The 14,714-nt window shown below is 32.0% G+C and overlaps 3 protein-coding genes across 6 annotated transcripts; all 3 read left to right on the top strand.

Annotated features, from left to right (window-relative positions):
- Positions 1–1,400: 1,400 nt before the first annotated feature.
- Positions 1,401–5,490, top strand: LOC109815699 (uncharacterized). The gene is made up of 7 exons (XM_020380485.3): positions 1,401–2,541; positions 2,755–2,865; positions 2,944–3,128; positions 3,880–4,090; positions 4,259–4,496; positions 4,571–4,721; positions 4,826–5,490. The coding sequence occupies exons 1-7, from the start codon at positions 1,437–1,439 to the stop codon at positions 5,132–5,134; spliced, it is 2,310 nt and encodes a 769-aa protein (XP_020236074.2). The 5' UTR covers positions 1,401–1,436; the 3' UTR covers positions 5,135–5,490.
- A 134-nt stretch (positions 5,491–5,624) lies between these two features.
- Positions 5,625–13,731, top strand: LOC109815698 (cysteine-rich receptor-like protein kinase 11). 4 transcript variants are annotated; one of them, XM_083075656.1, is made up of 8 exons: positions 5,625–10,585; positions 10,743–11,140; positions 11,243–11,351; positions 11,461–11,588; positions 12,369–12,587; positions 12,697–12,921; positions 13,000–13,158; positions 13,267–13,731. In XM_083075656.1, the coding sequence occupies exons 2-4, from the start codon at positions 10,909–10,911 to the stop codon at positions 11,489–11,491; spliced, it is 372 nt and encodes a 123-aa protein (XP_082931782.1). In that variant the 5' UTR covers positions 5,625–10,585; positions 10,743–10,908; the 3' UTR covers positions 11,492–11,588; positions 12,369–12,587; positions 12,697–12,921; positions 13,000–13,158; positions 13,267–13,731. The 4 variants fall into 4 exon arrangements, with proteins under 4 accessions (XP_082931782.1, XP_082931781.1, XP_082931784.1 ...); XM_083075655.1 differs by having other exon boundaries at positions 11,458–11,588; XM_083075658.1 differs by having other exon boundaries at positions 11,232–11,351.
- LOC145958145 (cysteine-rich receptor-like protein kinase 34) lies at positions 12,884–13,578 on the top strand. The gene is made up of 3 exons (XM_083074628.1): positions 12,884–12,921; positions 13,000–13,138; positions 13,267–13,578. Exons 1-3 carry the CDS (start codon positions 12,884–12,886, stop codon positions 13,576–13,578), a joined length of 489 nt encoding a protein of 162 aa, XP_082930754.1.
- Positions 13,732–14,714: the final 983 nt, after the last annotated feature.

The raw sequence follows: 14,714 nt of genomic DNA, 5'->3' as shown, positions 1-14,714 counted from the left end.
TTTAATTATATTTTTTGTCCTTTTAAATTTAGAGTATATGTGTTCTTTTGTCTTTCAAACTTAAAATTTATGTTTTGATTTTCAAAATATCAAAAATTATTATTTTAATTTCATAATTTTAAATTTAATCTTTCTAATCCTGTAATTTTAAAAATATTATTTTAATCACTAATATCATAAGTAATAGTAAGAAATTGGAAGAGATTAAAATAATATTTTTTTTTATATTTTAAAGATTAAAAATATAAATTTTAAATTTAAGAAATTAAAATAATATTTTAAAACTATGGAAAATAATACAATTTTTAATTTTAAAAAATTAAAAAATATATTTTTTAAAATTTAAAGGAATAAAAATATATTTATTATTTTTAATTCATGCTTAATAGGAGTTTAGGATTAGATTTACTTGTTCTACAAAAGTATCTACTCAACAAAATAAGATGCTACACTAGAGTTAAATAAAATAAAATAATAAAAAAGAAGTTCAAAGTAACGATTTATACGTGAATAATGCAAACAAAAATAGTATAATAACTTAAATAACATTACTTTAATTTTATATATATTATTAATAATGTTTCTTTTTATTTATTAATAAATGAAGTGATAAATAGCCAGAAATAAATAAATAATATAGTACAATTTGTATTGTATGTATAATATTATTTAAGAAAAGAAAAAAGGTTATATTATTTTCTGGTCCCAGTTGAATTTGAAAGGTTTCGTGGACGTCTTTGACACGGATTTACTGTATTTGCACCAGATAACAGAAAATGAACAAATCGATGCAGTCTAGAACCATCATTGTTGTTTTTATTTACGTTACAATCGTGTCGTGTAACACTCCATTGTGATCAAATTGGTAACCATCTATTTTGGCAGTTAAGGATGTGAGGTAAAGTATTTTTTTTTAAAATAAAAAAATAAAAAAAAATTACAAAAATATCGAGAATTAAACTTAAATCTTCATATTTTTAACTAGTCTAATCTCTCTACTCAACTACCAAGTTAATCCTAGTGGTGGAGAGGTAAAGTATTTAATTGAACAATGAGTTTTACACACTATTTTCTTAATTATTTCATCAATATTTTAATTATTTTCTATTTTTTCATCATATACTTCATACTACTTATACAAATTAAGGAGTAGGCAAAATGCTTAATCTCTTTCTATCCACACATTTTAAGATGATACATTTAGTATTGCGAGTAAAATTTCGTTGAATTAGCACAATATCGCGAGTGAGGTTAGGAAATATATATATTATTTATTTATTGTCGCACTAAGAAAAATATTTTCCTATTTCCAATTTCCGACGAAAAGGATAGGAAAGAGAGGTGGTGGTGTGAAGACTCAGCAGTAGCACTTGGCAACACAAATAAATAAACATGTGTCTTAGAAAGAGTATGACAACAGTTGTCATAATTAAGCGATGGCTTCAACTCTCATCGTTTTCTTCACTCTTGTTCTTACCTTCTTCCTCCTTCTCAAATCTCATTCTTCTGCTGAGACTCCTTTGTGGGTGAAAGCTGGTTACTACTATTCAGGCAGCGAAATTTCGGCTTCAGACATAAAAGCCACCCTTTTCACTCACCTCCTATGCGCTTTCGCCTTCATAAACTCCACCAGCTACAGCATCTTCATCAACTCTTCGGAGGTGCACAAGTTCTCCACCTTCACCACCACAGTGAGGCTCCAAAACCCTTCCGTTACAACTCTTCTGTCCATCAGGGGTGGCAGAGGGGACACTTCAGTCTTCTCCTCAATGCTGAACCAATCCTCTCACAGAAACTCTTTCATTGATTCTTCCATCACAACAGCCAGGCTATATGGCTTTCACGGCATAGACCTCTATGGGGCGGGACCAAGGCAACAAGGTTCAGACCTTGAAAATTTCAGAACCCTTTTGAAGGAGTGGCGTGCTGCTATAACTTCTGAGGCAAGAAACTCTAGCAAGAAAAAGTTGTTGTTGGTGATGTCAGGTTACTATCTTAAGGCTTCAGACTCCACGAGTTACCCCTTTGACTCAATGCAGGAGAATTTGGATTGGGTGCATTTTGTGGCTTATGATTACTATCTTCCTAGGAGGGACAATGTTACAGGTTTTCATGCAGCTTTGTATGGTTCATCAGGTTGGGACAACACTGATTCTGGCATCAAGGAGTGGAGGAGGAGGGGGTTTTCTTCTAAGAAGCTGTTAATAGGGTTGCCTTATCATGGATATCTGTGGAAAGTTGTGACACCTAGAGCAGAAACTGGTGTTGGAGCACCGGCATCAGGACCTGCCACTACAAAGGATGGTTCCATGGCTTATAAGTTGATAAAGAGTTACATGAAAAGCTTTGGGAATGGAGTTGTTTCGCATTACAATGCTAGTTTTGTGGTGAATCAGTTCACTGTTGCGCCTGTGACATGGGTTAATTTTGATGATGTGGAGGTAATCAAGGCCAAAGTTTCTTATGCAAAGGAAAATGGGCTACTTGGTTACAGCGTTTTCCAAGTAGGCAATGACGATAATTGGGAACTTTCAAGGGCAGGTGAGTGACATAATAATTAATTTTTGTAATTTTGTTTATATGCATAAACAAGATGTTTGAATACAAGTTTAGATGTGTTTTTATAACTTTTCTACTTAAAATAGCTATTTATTTCCTATTAGGTAAGGTAGTTCTATCTATCTTGTATCCAATCAGGTTGAAAGTATTCTTAATTTCTGTGTGCATCACTTTCTTTGCAACACAATTCTTCAGCTCAAGAAGTTGACGAAGATCATCACAAGAGGAGATTGGTGATAATTGTTCTGCTTTCAACTCTGACTTTGGCGCTTCTATTGGGAATTGTACTTTGCTACTACCATCGAGGTAAGGAAGTAATTTCCCTTATCAAGAGATTGACTTGTGTACGCTTTTCCTTTAATTTATGTTCCCCTGTTTTGGCAGGAACAGCAGCCACTACTGTCACAAAAATATTATATAAACTGAGATATTTATCAGCAACAGAAAAAGATATCGATGGAAACGCTTCTGATCTGATAGTATTTAGTTATCTCACTATTAAAGTGGCAACAAATAACTTTTCCAAAGATAATAGGCTCGGAGAGGGTGGATTTGGCACGGTTTACAAGGTAAGATTTGGCGCAAATATAATTTGTCAATTGAAAGTTAGCCCCTTTATTTATTTGGTCAGATAGTGATGATGTATTCTTTATATGATTTGTAGGTATTAAAAATTGTTCAGATATTTTAATCTCCCGTTAGGGAAAACTCCTTTACATCACATCCAGCAATTTTTTTCAACATAGAGTGCTACATCAAGTTTAGGGTTAATGATGTTTTTCATCTCTGTAAAATTGGTATTCAAAAATTGCTAATTTTACATGAAAAAAAAAAACCAATGTTAGCCCTTAAATTTAATATGGAGGCATGCATGAATCATAGCTACAGCTTATGCTTATGCATCTTCAGTCACTTAACATTGACCCAAATGAATAAATTTCGAGTGAAAAAATATCTACTTATTCAGCACCTAATAATGCCAAGTAACCAAAGGCTTATAAGAGATAGTTACAGCCTTGACAGTCATTCTATCAAGTATCAAGGAGCCTGCTTATTCTCAACACAAAAGTGTCAGAAATTGGGATGAATATAGAGTTTGTGCCTTGTTTTCTGGTGATCAATTGACCAAAGGAATGGGAATTCTCCACTTTGTGAACAACTTTAACATCAGAAAAGAATGCTTTTAAATATTTATGGACCATAGAATATATACTTGAAGGCTTTCTGTTATATATACATCTTGGCAAATAAAACCCATGCCTCAGTTACGCAGCAGTTAAGTAATTCTTGGATGACTAAATTATGATTTGATTCTGTCAGGGCAAATTACGGAGGGGACAGGAAATAGCTGTAAAAAGACTCTCAGAAACTTCAAATCAAGGCCTTGAAGAGTTCAAGAATGAAATCACGCTTACAGCAAGACTACAACATGTGAATTTAGTTAGACTTCTGGGTTACTGCACAAAAAGGGAAGAGAAGATTCTGATCTATGAATACCTGCCAAACAAAAGCTTAGATCGTTTTCTCTTTGGTCTGTTGTTACATTACTTGTCCCCCATTAAGTTGATACATTTCTTCTAAGCATCTTAACCTGCCATTAAGCACAATTAAACTTCAAATTAGCAATCATTCCAGAATGGACTGTTTTGTTCAGCTACACGTTTCTGTGACTAATAATTCAGTGCTGAAATTGATGCAGATCTAAGGAAATCAATTCTTTTAGACTGGAACAAGCGTGTCAATATCATCGAAGGCGTTACTCAAGGCCTTCTTTATCTCCAAGAGTACTCAAATTTTACTATAATCCATCGCGATCTTAAAGCTAGTAATGTTTTGCTAGATCATGATATGAATCCGAAGATATCAGATTTTGGTATGGCTAGGCTTTTCAGGAAGTATGACTTGGAAGCAAACACAAGCAGGATCGTTGGAACATAGTAAGTAAATTATGATTGGTGAGTTGTTATGGTTGTTCCTTCATGTCTCTAATCACTTCCTGTTGACTTTGCAGTGGGTATGTACCTCCTGAGTATGTGAGAAAAGGCATATACTCAACGAAGTACGATGTTTATAGTTTTGGAGTTCTCCTCTTGCAAATCATAAGTGGAAAGAGAACTTCATGTTATTATGGCGCGCATGAAAATATCACCCTTTTGGAATATGTAAGTTTTCAGATATCGCATACTTTTTTCTACGACTAATGTATCTATGATTTATTCGTGGTTTGCTTGATGCTGAAATTAGTCATGTGGGTCATTTATTTCAGGCATATGAGCTATGGAGGGAAGGTAGAGGTGTAGAGTTTGTTGAGCCGTCATTGGATGATACAACATCACCTTGTAAGATCATGAGATGCATGCAGGTGGCTTTGTTATGCGTTCAAGAGAACTCTGCAGATAGACCCTCCATGTTGGAAATTGATTCTCTGCTGAAGAATGAAGGTGCAACTATTGGTACTCCCAAAATGCCTGCGTTTTCAGTTAAGAAACATGAAGATGAGGAAGAAACATCAAGCATTGGGTTCAAATTTTCTTCAATCAATGATGTTACAATTTCTCAACTGGCACCAAGATGATGGAGCAGGACATTCTTGTACTTAACTATGAATGAAGTCGTTTCAGGTTATTTTTCTTTGACTTTGTTCCCTTGTACGGTTTATAAGCCTACCAGGTGAGAATGATACTAATAGACTAATAGTTAGTTAGTAGTTGTGTGGGTTAACTACTATTATTATTAGAGAATGTGATTATTATAGTTTAGGATCATCACTATGTGACTATGATTTAGCTCTTTCACTAACATGCAAAATATTAGTGGTAGTAGTACTTTATGATTGGAAATGGAAAACCATCATCATTCATCCCATTCTCTGGCAACTGATTGCACCTGTTGTACAAGTGTGTGATGTGAATAACACTTTTCTTCCATTGAGTTCGTGGTCATGTGTCGCGGTTTAGTCTTAAATTTCATTAGCTTTTTGATTTCTTCAAGTGGAAAGAGATACTGAATTACATATTGTTGGAAATATTCTGTGAAAAATGTAGAAAAATTGGATTTGCCGGCAAATTGAAATTAAAATTGAAGATAGAAAATTATGATGCAATCAATTTAAATTTTTTAACAAATATCGTCTACTAAAATCTCTATCTATTGAGATCATATTGAATAATTAAAAACAAGATGTAAAAGATAAAATAGTAACAATAACACATCTTATCTAAAATTTATTCAAAATTCAAAATTTAAATAAAGGAAAATCTTATAAATCTAACGTTCCTCTTTGATATTTGTCATGAACTTTACAAACTTTAGTTTCATGAATTTCAAAACTTGATTTTTGAAGTATCATGTCAACAAGTTATTGCACATCAATTTCTTTACCTAAATTATTATCATAGTCATTCAATTTAACTCACTTTCTGTCTTTAAATACCATTTGTTGGAATTTGTCATATCAAATACATCTTGCATAAAAGTGTGACAAAATCTTTCATGTCAAACATTACTCTCATCAATTTTAGTAATAAAATCATGATCTTCAACTAAATCAAATTTCAAATAAAAATTATTTTTGATCATTTCAATCTTTGCAATCTCTAAATCATGTTTATCCATGATAAAACAATAATTCTCTATGAAAGAGATTTCATATCTATTTCTTAGCATTTGGAGAACACTAAGAAGATTTTGATCCAATTATGGAATGTAAAATCTTTGACAATTATGATACCTTTCTGGGTTGATATAAAAATTGTTCCTTTTCTATTGGCTTACACAGTTTTACCATTTTTCATCTTGACTTTCGATTCAATTGATTCGTTAATGGAGGTAAAAAATGATAAATATTTAATCATGTAACTAGTGCAACCATTGTCAATGAGAGCCAAGTATTGAATTCATGTGAAATGAGTTGTTAAGATGCCATAAATAAATATTTTATGTTCGTCATCATTTTTTTTTCTTCAATCACATTTGCCTATTTTTCTAATTGTTGTACTCTTCTTTAATCAACAATATTCTTCATTGTGGCCATTTTTATTGCAAAAATCACATTAAAAAATAGGTTTATCTTTAAACCAACAATCTTCTTCAGTGTGGTTGGTTCTTTGACAATGAGAACAAGGGAAAAAATTACCTTTTCTCGAAGAACCTTCAACTTTTCCTTTGTAATTATTGAAAGTTCGTGACTTTCCAAAATTTCTTCCATTGTGCTTTGCTTGAAAGACACCTTCAATAGCTTCAGCATTTCTAATCGAGATTCTTTGCTCTTGTGCATGAAGTTTGCTGGTCAAGTCAATAATTGTGAGAGTTTGCAAATCATTAGACTCTTCAATTGCAGAAATCTTGACTTCAAATCTTTTGATTTGTAAATAATTTTTCACCGAGAAATCACATTTGGTTTGCAACATCTATTAACCTACCAAAATAATTTTTGACTGATTCATTATCCTTCATCTTCATCAATTCAAATTCTTTCTTCAATATAAGAAGCCTAATAGATTTTACTCTGCTACTACCTTCAAATTTATCTTGAATCTTGTCCCACATCTATTTAGGTGTTTCCAAGTCTACGATTTTAGTAAAAATATGATATGCAAGTCTTGCATATAAGTAACTGATAACTTTATCTTTCTTCAATTTCTCCTCATAAGCTTTGATATGTGAAATGGTTGAATTTTTTTTCAATGATGGTGAATCAACTTCAGAAATTACAATGTTCCATAAACCTTAAGATCTTAAAAAAAAATTACCTTGATGGCCTAAATATAATAATTTTCACCATTAAACATTGGAATTGCAGGTGATTGATTAAAGTAGACAGCTTACATCAAAAATTGTTTAAACAATAAATCACTCAATTTAACACTCAATCTCATTATGTTTAGCACTCGATAAAAAAATTTCTCACAATTTGTAGGAAGCAAGCTCTAATATTGAAAATATTTTGTGAAAAATGTAAAAAAATTGGATCTTACAAACAAATTGAAAATAAATTAAAGATAAAAAAATTATCATTAAAATTACTATAAAAATTTATAGAAGATAATGTTTATGAATAATTAAAAATAAATAATAAAAAATAAAACTGTAATAATAATAAATATCTTATCTAAAATATATTTAAAATTCAAAATTTAAATAAAGAAAATTTTGATAAATCCATCACATATCCTATTCTGAATGATTCATCATTCGTCTTTATCTACTGCTGCTGTGTGTGCAGCGTGAAATAAAAGTGCCGATTCCGCAATTAAATGTGAGTTGATATGCGTTCATTCATACATATGCATCGCATAACAATACATTGGAAAAATGTTATAAATTCTTAAAAAATTGGAAGTATGAAGAGACATATTGAAGTGTTATTAGTCCTAAACGCCGATAAATATGACTATTAAAAGATAATATTAACCATATAGATTATAATATAAAACTTTTTAAAAATAAGAATAAATGAAAATAAAGTTTTTACATTTCGAATAACATTTGGTATTTGTAAATATAGTTCAATCTAAGGTGAAAGTCACGCTAGGTTGTGACCATGGTTTTTCACCTTGGTCTCAGATCATCTAACAAGCTTAACGTATGTGAATATTATTGTACATATTGTCTATTTTCACGATTAATCTTTTTATTACAATATTTTTTTTTTATTAAGAACTGTATAATCATAAATATGAATCTAAGATATGTGAGATAACACTATTTTTTATGTAATGAATTTAAATAAAAAATTCTTATTATAATTGTATCAAAATTGTCAATCCTTTAAATTAACCATCACGATTTTAAAATTTGAATTTGAATAAAGATTTATACCATAATTCTATCAAAATCGTCAATACGAAGCATATCAAAAGGATTTTAGTATGAATTTGAATAAAAAAATTCATACAACAGATGGGCCAAAAACATTGATTCTCAAAACATAATATCAAGATTTTATAAATTTAATTTAATTAAAAATTCATACTATAATTTATCAAAACTGTCAAAGACTTATATTCTCAGATCATACCAAAAGAATTTTTGTATGAATTTGAATAAAATTTCATACAATGGTTAAGTTAAAACTGTCAACTCTCAAACTATACCATCATAAAACTGTTAAGGCCTTGGAGGTTGGATAATTATTAATCGAATAAAAAGAAAGAATACGTGTAAAGAACATGCTTTTCAAATGAAGATGAGAGAACATGCGAACTTTGGCCTTTGGGACTTTTCCATAGCAACAAACCTTAAACCAGAACGAAGAGACCACAAACTGTGAACGACAAGAGAGTTTGTGTGTGTGAGGGAAAGAAAAAAGTGAATTTGTACGTCTCTCAAGTGTGAGTATGCCCTGATGAAGTGGGAGCAGAGAATAGAGTAGAGGACAGGGATACGTTACACACTAACGCCAAAACATTTTTTTTTATATTATTTTTTAATCATAAATCTGATTTATATATTATATATGAGATAATTACCTATATACCGTCAATATAAAAAAAATTTACACCGACAACCAATTATACTTTTTAATTGTGTCATGTCACTGTTAAAAGTAAGGGCATCTCTAATGCAAGCAACTCATTTGAGTTGCTTCATGCATTAAAAAATGAAAAAAGTGATCTCTAGTGTGCCATGTTAGCATTAAGCAACTCAAACACAAATTTAAACCAATGGTAAGAAACTTTAAGAAATTCAACTTTTAGAATTTTTTTTCTAATCATTTATGAACCAAATTTAAATTTTTATTAAAAATGATAATTGCACTACGATGAAAGAAAATAAATTACGAGAAAAAATACACAATAAGTAGATATTAAAAATAAAATAAAGCAATAGTAAATACATAAACATTATACGGAATTAATTTTCATCATTTTTATTTTCGAAATGTTCCCAAATATGTTCAATAAGATCTGTTTGAAATCTGGTAAGGAACGGTTGCTTGAGGAAACAACTCTCTCTCTTTTTCAAGCAACTCATGTTGCCACGTCAATCCTCCAATGGCAAGAAACCGGGACTTGAGTTGCTTCATGGGACAAACAACTCCCATTAGAGTTGCTCTAAATGTTTTTATAGTGACATGGTACAATTAAAGGATATAATTAGTTGCCAACGTAAAAAAACTTTACACTTACGGTGTATAGGTGATTAACTCATTATATATTATATATAATAGTATATACTTAATTTACTTATATAATAAAATATTTATTTATACTTTAAAATCAGTATTAATTGAAATTTAAGGCATCACTCTTTACGATTTTAATGATTTTTAATATAAATTATGAGTTTTAATATATGACTTTCTTGGATTTTATACGAGTTTTTCATGGATGGATAAGTAATCTCTATTTTACTACCGTTTGTGAAATGCGTTTTTGTTAGTTTTTCTCTATTATTTTTTTTGGTTTGTGGTATCAAATTTTAGTTCATTGTTTTTTTTCTTCATCGTCGCAGAAGACTTTGACAAACAACACTTCTGGTAACTAAGTCATCGTTTTCTTCACTCTTGTTCTTACCTTCTTCCTCCTTCTCAAATCTCACTCTTCTGCTGACACCCTTCGTGGGTGAAAGCCGGTTTTTACTATTCAATCAATGAAATGTCTGCATGAGATATAAAAGCCAAGGTTTTCACTCACCTCTTATGTGCTTTCGCTTTCATAAACTCCCCCAGCTACAACATCTTCGTCAACTCTTCGGAGGTGCACAAGTTCTCCACCTTCACCACCACAGTGAGGCTCCAAAACCCTTCGTTACAACTCTTGTATCCATCTAGGGTGGTGGAGAGGACACTTCAGTCTTCTCCTCAATGCTTTACCAATCCTCTCACACAAACTCTTTCATTCATCATTCCATCACAACAGCGAGGCTCTATGGCTTTCACGGCAAAGACCTCACTGGGGCGTGGCCAAGGCAACAAGGTTCAGACCTTGAAAATTTCAGAACCCTTTTGAAGGAGTGGCGTGATATGCAATAACTTCTGAGGCAAGAAACTCCAGCAAAAAAGAGTTGTTGGTGGTGATGGCAGGTTATTTATCTTAACTCTTAAGGCTTCAACTCCTTGAGTTACCCCTTTGATTCAATGCAGGAGAATTTGGATTGGGTGCATGTTATGGCTTATGATTACTATCTTCCTAGGAGGGACAATGTTACAGGTTTTCATGCAGCTTTGTATGGTTCATCAGGTTGGGACAACACTGATTCTGGCATCAAGGAGTAGAGGAGGTTTTCTTCTAAGAAGCTGTTAATTGGGTTGCCTTATCATGGATATGCGTGGACACTTGTGACACCTGGAGCAAACAGTGGCGTGGGAGCACCACCATCGGGACCTGCCATTACAAGGATGGTTCCATGGCTTATAGCTTGATAAAGAGCTACCTTAGAAGCCAGAGAAACGGAGTTGTTTCGCATTACAATGCTAGTTTTGTGGTGAATCAGTTCACTGTTGCGTCTGTGACATGGGTTAATTTTGATGATGTGGAGGTAATCAAGGCCAAAGTTTCTTATGCAAAGGAAAATGGGCTACTTGGTTACAATGTGTTCCAACTAAGCAATGACAACAATTGGGAACTTTCGAGGGCAGGTGAGTTATAGAACAGTTGATTTATATATAGTGTTGTTATGCATAAAGATTATGCTTTTGAGAACTTTTCTAATGAAAATAATTTCAAAAGCAATTCTTCAGCTCAAGAAGTAGATGAAGATCATCACAAGAGGAGGTTGGCGAGAACTTGTGCTTGCAACTCTGACTTTGGCGCTTCTATTGGGTATTGTGCCTTGCTACTTCCATCGAGGTAAGGAAGTAATTTCCCTTATCAAGAGATTGGCATGTGTACGTTTTTTCCTTTAATTTATGTTCCACTGTTACAAAAATATTATATAAATTAAGATATTTTTCAGCAGCAGAAAAAGATATCGAAGGAAACGCTTCTGATCTGATAGTATTCGGTTATCTCACTATTAAAGTGGCAACAAATAACTTCTCAAAAGATAATAGGCTCGGAGAGGGTGGATTTCGTACAGTGTACAAGGTAAGATATGGAAATTCATCTGTTAATGAAATGCTTCGCGCAAATAGATATTGTTAATTTAAAGTTAGCCCCTTTATTTCTTTGCTAGATAGTGATGATCAGATGATGTATATTCTTTATATTATTTTGTAGGTATTAAATTGTTCAGATAGGGAAAACTTCTTCGCATCACATCCAGTAATTTTTCAACATAGAGTGCTACATTAAATTTATGGTTAATGATGTTTTTCATCTGTGGAAAATTGGTAACCAAAAAATTGCCAATTTTACACGAAAATCATTGTTAACCCTTAAATTTAATATGATTGCATGAATCAGAGCTACAGCTTAAGCAACTTCTAGTCACTTGGCTTAACATTGACCCAAGTGAATAAATTTCGAGTGAAAAAAATCTACTTATTCAGCACCTAATAATGCCAAGTAACAAAAGGTTTATAAGTGAAAATTATAGCCTTGATAGTCATTCTATAAAGTATCAAGGGACCTGCTTATTCTCAACACTAAAGTCCCGGAATTTGCAGTGAATATCGAGTTTATGCCTTGTTTTCTAGAGATCAGTTAACCAAAGGGCTGGGAATTTTCCATCCGCTATGCAAACAAATCAATGTTAGAAATCTCCTTTTTGTAAACAACTTAAACATCAGAAAAGAAGGCTTGTAAATATTTATGGACCATAGGCTTTCTGTTATATATACATCTTGACAAATAAAACCCATGCCTCAAATAGAGGCAGCAGTTAAGTAATTGTCGGATGACTAAGTTATGATTTGATTCCGACAGGGCAAATTACGGAGGGGTCAGGAAATAGCTGTAAGAAGACTCTCAGAAACCTCCAATCAAGGCCTTGAAGAGTTTCAGTCTTTCAGAATGAGATCACACTTACAGCAAGAATACAACATGTGAATTTGGTTAGACTACTGGGTTACTGCACAAAAAGGGATGAGAAGATTCTGATCTATGAATACCTGCCAAATAAAAGCTTGGATCATTTTCTCTTTGGTCTGTTGTTTGTCCCCCATTAAACTTCAAATTAGCAATCATTCCAGAATCTACTTTTTTTCAGCTACACATTCCTGTAACTAATAATTTAGCGCTAAACTTGATTCAGATCCAAGGAAATCAGTTCTCTCAAGACTGGAACAAGCGTGTCAATATCATTGAAGGCAATACTCAAGGCCTTTTTTATCTCCAAGAGTACTCAAATTTTACCAATCTTAATGCTAGTAATGTTTTGCTAGATCATGACATGAATCTGAAGATATCAGATTTTGGAATAGTTAGACTTTTCAAGAAATATGACCTGGAAGCAAACACATAAGATTGTTGAAACATAGTAAGTTATCATTGCTGAGTTGTTATGGACTTATGGTTGTTCCTTCATGTCTCTAATCGCTTCCTGTTGGCTTTGCAGTGGGTATGTACCTCCCGAGTATATGAGAAAAGGCATATACTCAACGAAGTTCGATGTTTATAGCTTTGGAGTTCTTCTCTTGCAAATCATAAGTGGAAAGAGGACTTCTTGTTATTATGGCGCACGTGAAACTGTGAAAGTATCACCCTTTTGGAATATGTAAGTTATCAGTTATCACTTTTTTTTTTCTCTGTCTAATCTATCCATAATATGATTAATTCTTGGTTTGCTTGATGCTGAAATTAGTCATGTGGGTTATTATTTCAGGCATATGAACTATGGAGGGAAGGTAGAGGTGTGGAGTTTGTTGAGCCGTCATTGGATGATACAACATTACCTTGTAAAAGCATGAGATGCATGCAGGTGGCTTTGTTGTGCGTTCAAGAGAACTCTGCGGATAGATCCTCCATGTTGGAGGTTGATTCTATGCTGAAGAATGAAGGTGCAGCTATTGGTACTCCCAAAATGCTTGCATTTTCAGTTAATAAGAAACATGCAGATAAGGAGGAAACATCTCACAGCGGGATCAAATATTCTTCAATAAATGATGTTACAATTTCTCAACTGGCACCAAGATGATGGAGCAGGACATTCCTGTACTTAAACTATTAATCAAGTCATTTCAGGTTATTTTTTATTTGAGATTTATAAATATACTTTAATCTAAGGTGACAATCAGGCCATTTAATTGAGGAACACTATAATCTAAGGAACATCAATTCATCTGATAAACCTCAAGTGAATACGTGTCACAAGAGTAGTCTAATTGTATGTTTAAGATTCTAAACATTATATTTATCATATCTCTTTGTGCTTAAGGAACTCGTTAGAGATGAAGACGTGCACCTCTAGAAATAAAATTAAAAAAAAATTATAGAACATAGAGGAACTTCAAAGGAAAGGAAATGGGATTTTTTTTACTTTAATTTGAGTGGGATCACACTTTGAATCGTATTGAATGACAAGTTATTGGTGTTCATAAACTAGATATAAGTATTACTTACTAAAATTGAGCTAGTAATGAAAGAATTGAATAATTTACACAAGGTTTAGATTCGAATTTCTACCTCCTGAATTTTTTTTTTTGTCAAAATCTAATTTTAAAAATCAAGTTTATAAAATTTAATCTAACATGCAGTAATTACGAACTCGTAAACTTGCGAACAGAATTTAGAACATATTTACTTGTGTTCAACTTAAACAGACGTTTAGCTCATGGCAACAAATTGATACTTATCAGTTTGGAAGCTTTGGAATGCGCCTAAAAAAATGTTAGATTAATTAACAATTTTGTGAATTAACATTAATTAAATAATTAATAAGAACATTCTTTTAATTATAAATATGCTAATTATGATTAATAATTATTATATATACTAAATTATTGATAAAGTTGTATTGAATTTTGTAAGGATGGCTTGGATCATTCATTTATCATGTAATTTTTTAAAATATTATTCAATCTCGTATCAATAAGTTGTTAGTTTGAATGATACGCAACCCAATTTGCTAAAACAAAATCTCATATTTAAATTTGCATAAAAAAACATGATTAAAAAAATGTTATTAAAAATATCAAATAAATGGATATTAATTTTTGATAAAATCGATAAATATTTTTAGTTATAACACAAATAAAAAAAATACACACCTATAATTTTTTTAAAATGCCAATAATTTGCTCATAACACAATAACAGATGATTCTTCCATCAG

Source organism: Cajanus cajan, chromosome 5 (assembly GCF_000230855.2).
Source record: "Cajanus cajan strain Asha chromosome 5, NIPB_CcT2T_4, whole genome shotgun sequence".
Taxonomy (NCBI): domain Eukaryota; kingdom Viridiplantae; phylum Streptophyta; class Magnoliopsida; order Fabales; family Fabaceae; genus Cajanus; species Cajanus cajan.
Note: the sequence above shows the minus strand (reverse complement) of the source record. Positions and strands in the feature narration are given on the sequence as shown.

Coding starts and splice junctions, on each gene's coding strand:
- LOC109815699 (XM_020380485.3), top strand. CDS start 1,437: ATGGCTTCAACTCTCATCGTTTTCTTCACTCTTGTTCTTACCTTCTTC. Junction 3,129..3,879: donor GATTTGGCACGGTTTACAAG/GTAAGATTTGGC, acceptor TGATTCTGTCAG/GGCAAATTACGGAGGGGACA. Junction 4,722..4,825: donor ATATCACCCTTTTGGAATAT/GTAAGTTTTCAG, acceptor CATTTATTTCAG/GCATATGAGCTATGGAGGGA.
- LOC145958145 (XM_083074628.1), top strand. CDS start 12,884: ATGACCTGGAAGCAAACACATAAGATTGTTGAAACATA. Junction 12,922..12,999: donor CATAAGATTGTTGAAACATA/GTAAGTTATCAT, acceptor TTGGCTTTGCAG/TGGGTATGTACCTCCCGAGT. Junction 13,139..13,266: donor GCGCACGTGAAACTGTGAAA/GTATCACCCTTT, acceptor TTATTATTTCAG/GCATATGAACTATGGAGGGA.
- LOC109815698 (XM_083075655.1), top strand. CDS start 10,909: ATGGCTTATAGCTTGATAAAGAGCTACCTTAGAAGCCAGAGAAACGGA. Junction 11,141..11,242: donor TTGGGAACTTTCGAGGGCAG/GTGAGTTATAGA, acceptor GCAATTCTTCAG/CTCAAGAAGTAGATGAAGAT. Junction 11,352..11,457: donor GCCTTGCTACTTCCATCGAG/GTAAGGAAGTAA, acceptor GATATTTTTCAG/CAGCAGAAAAAGATATCGAA.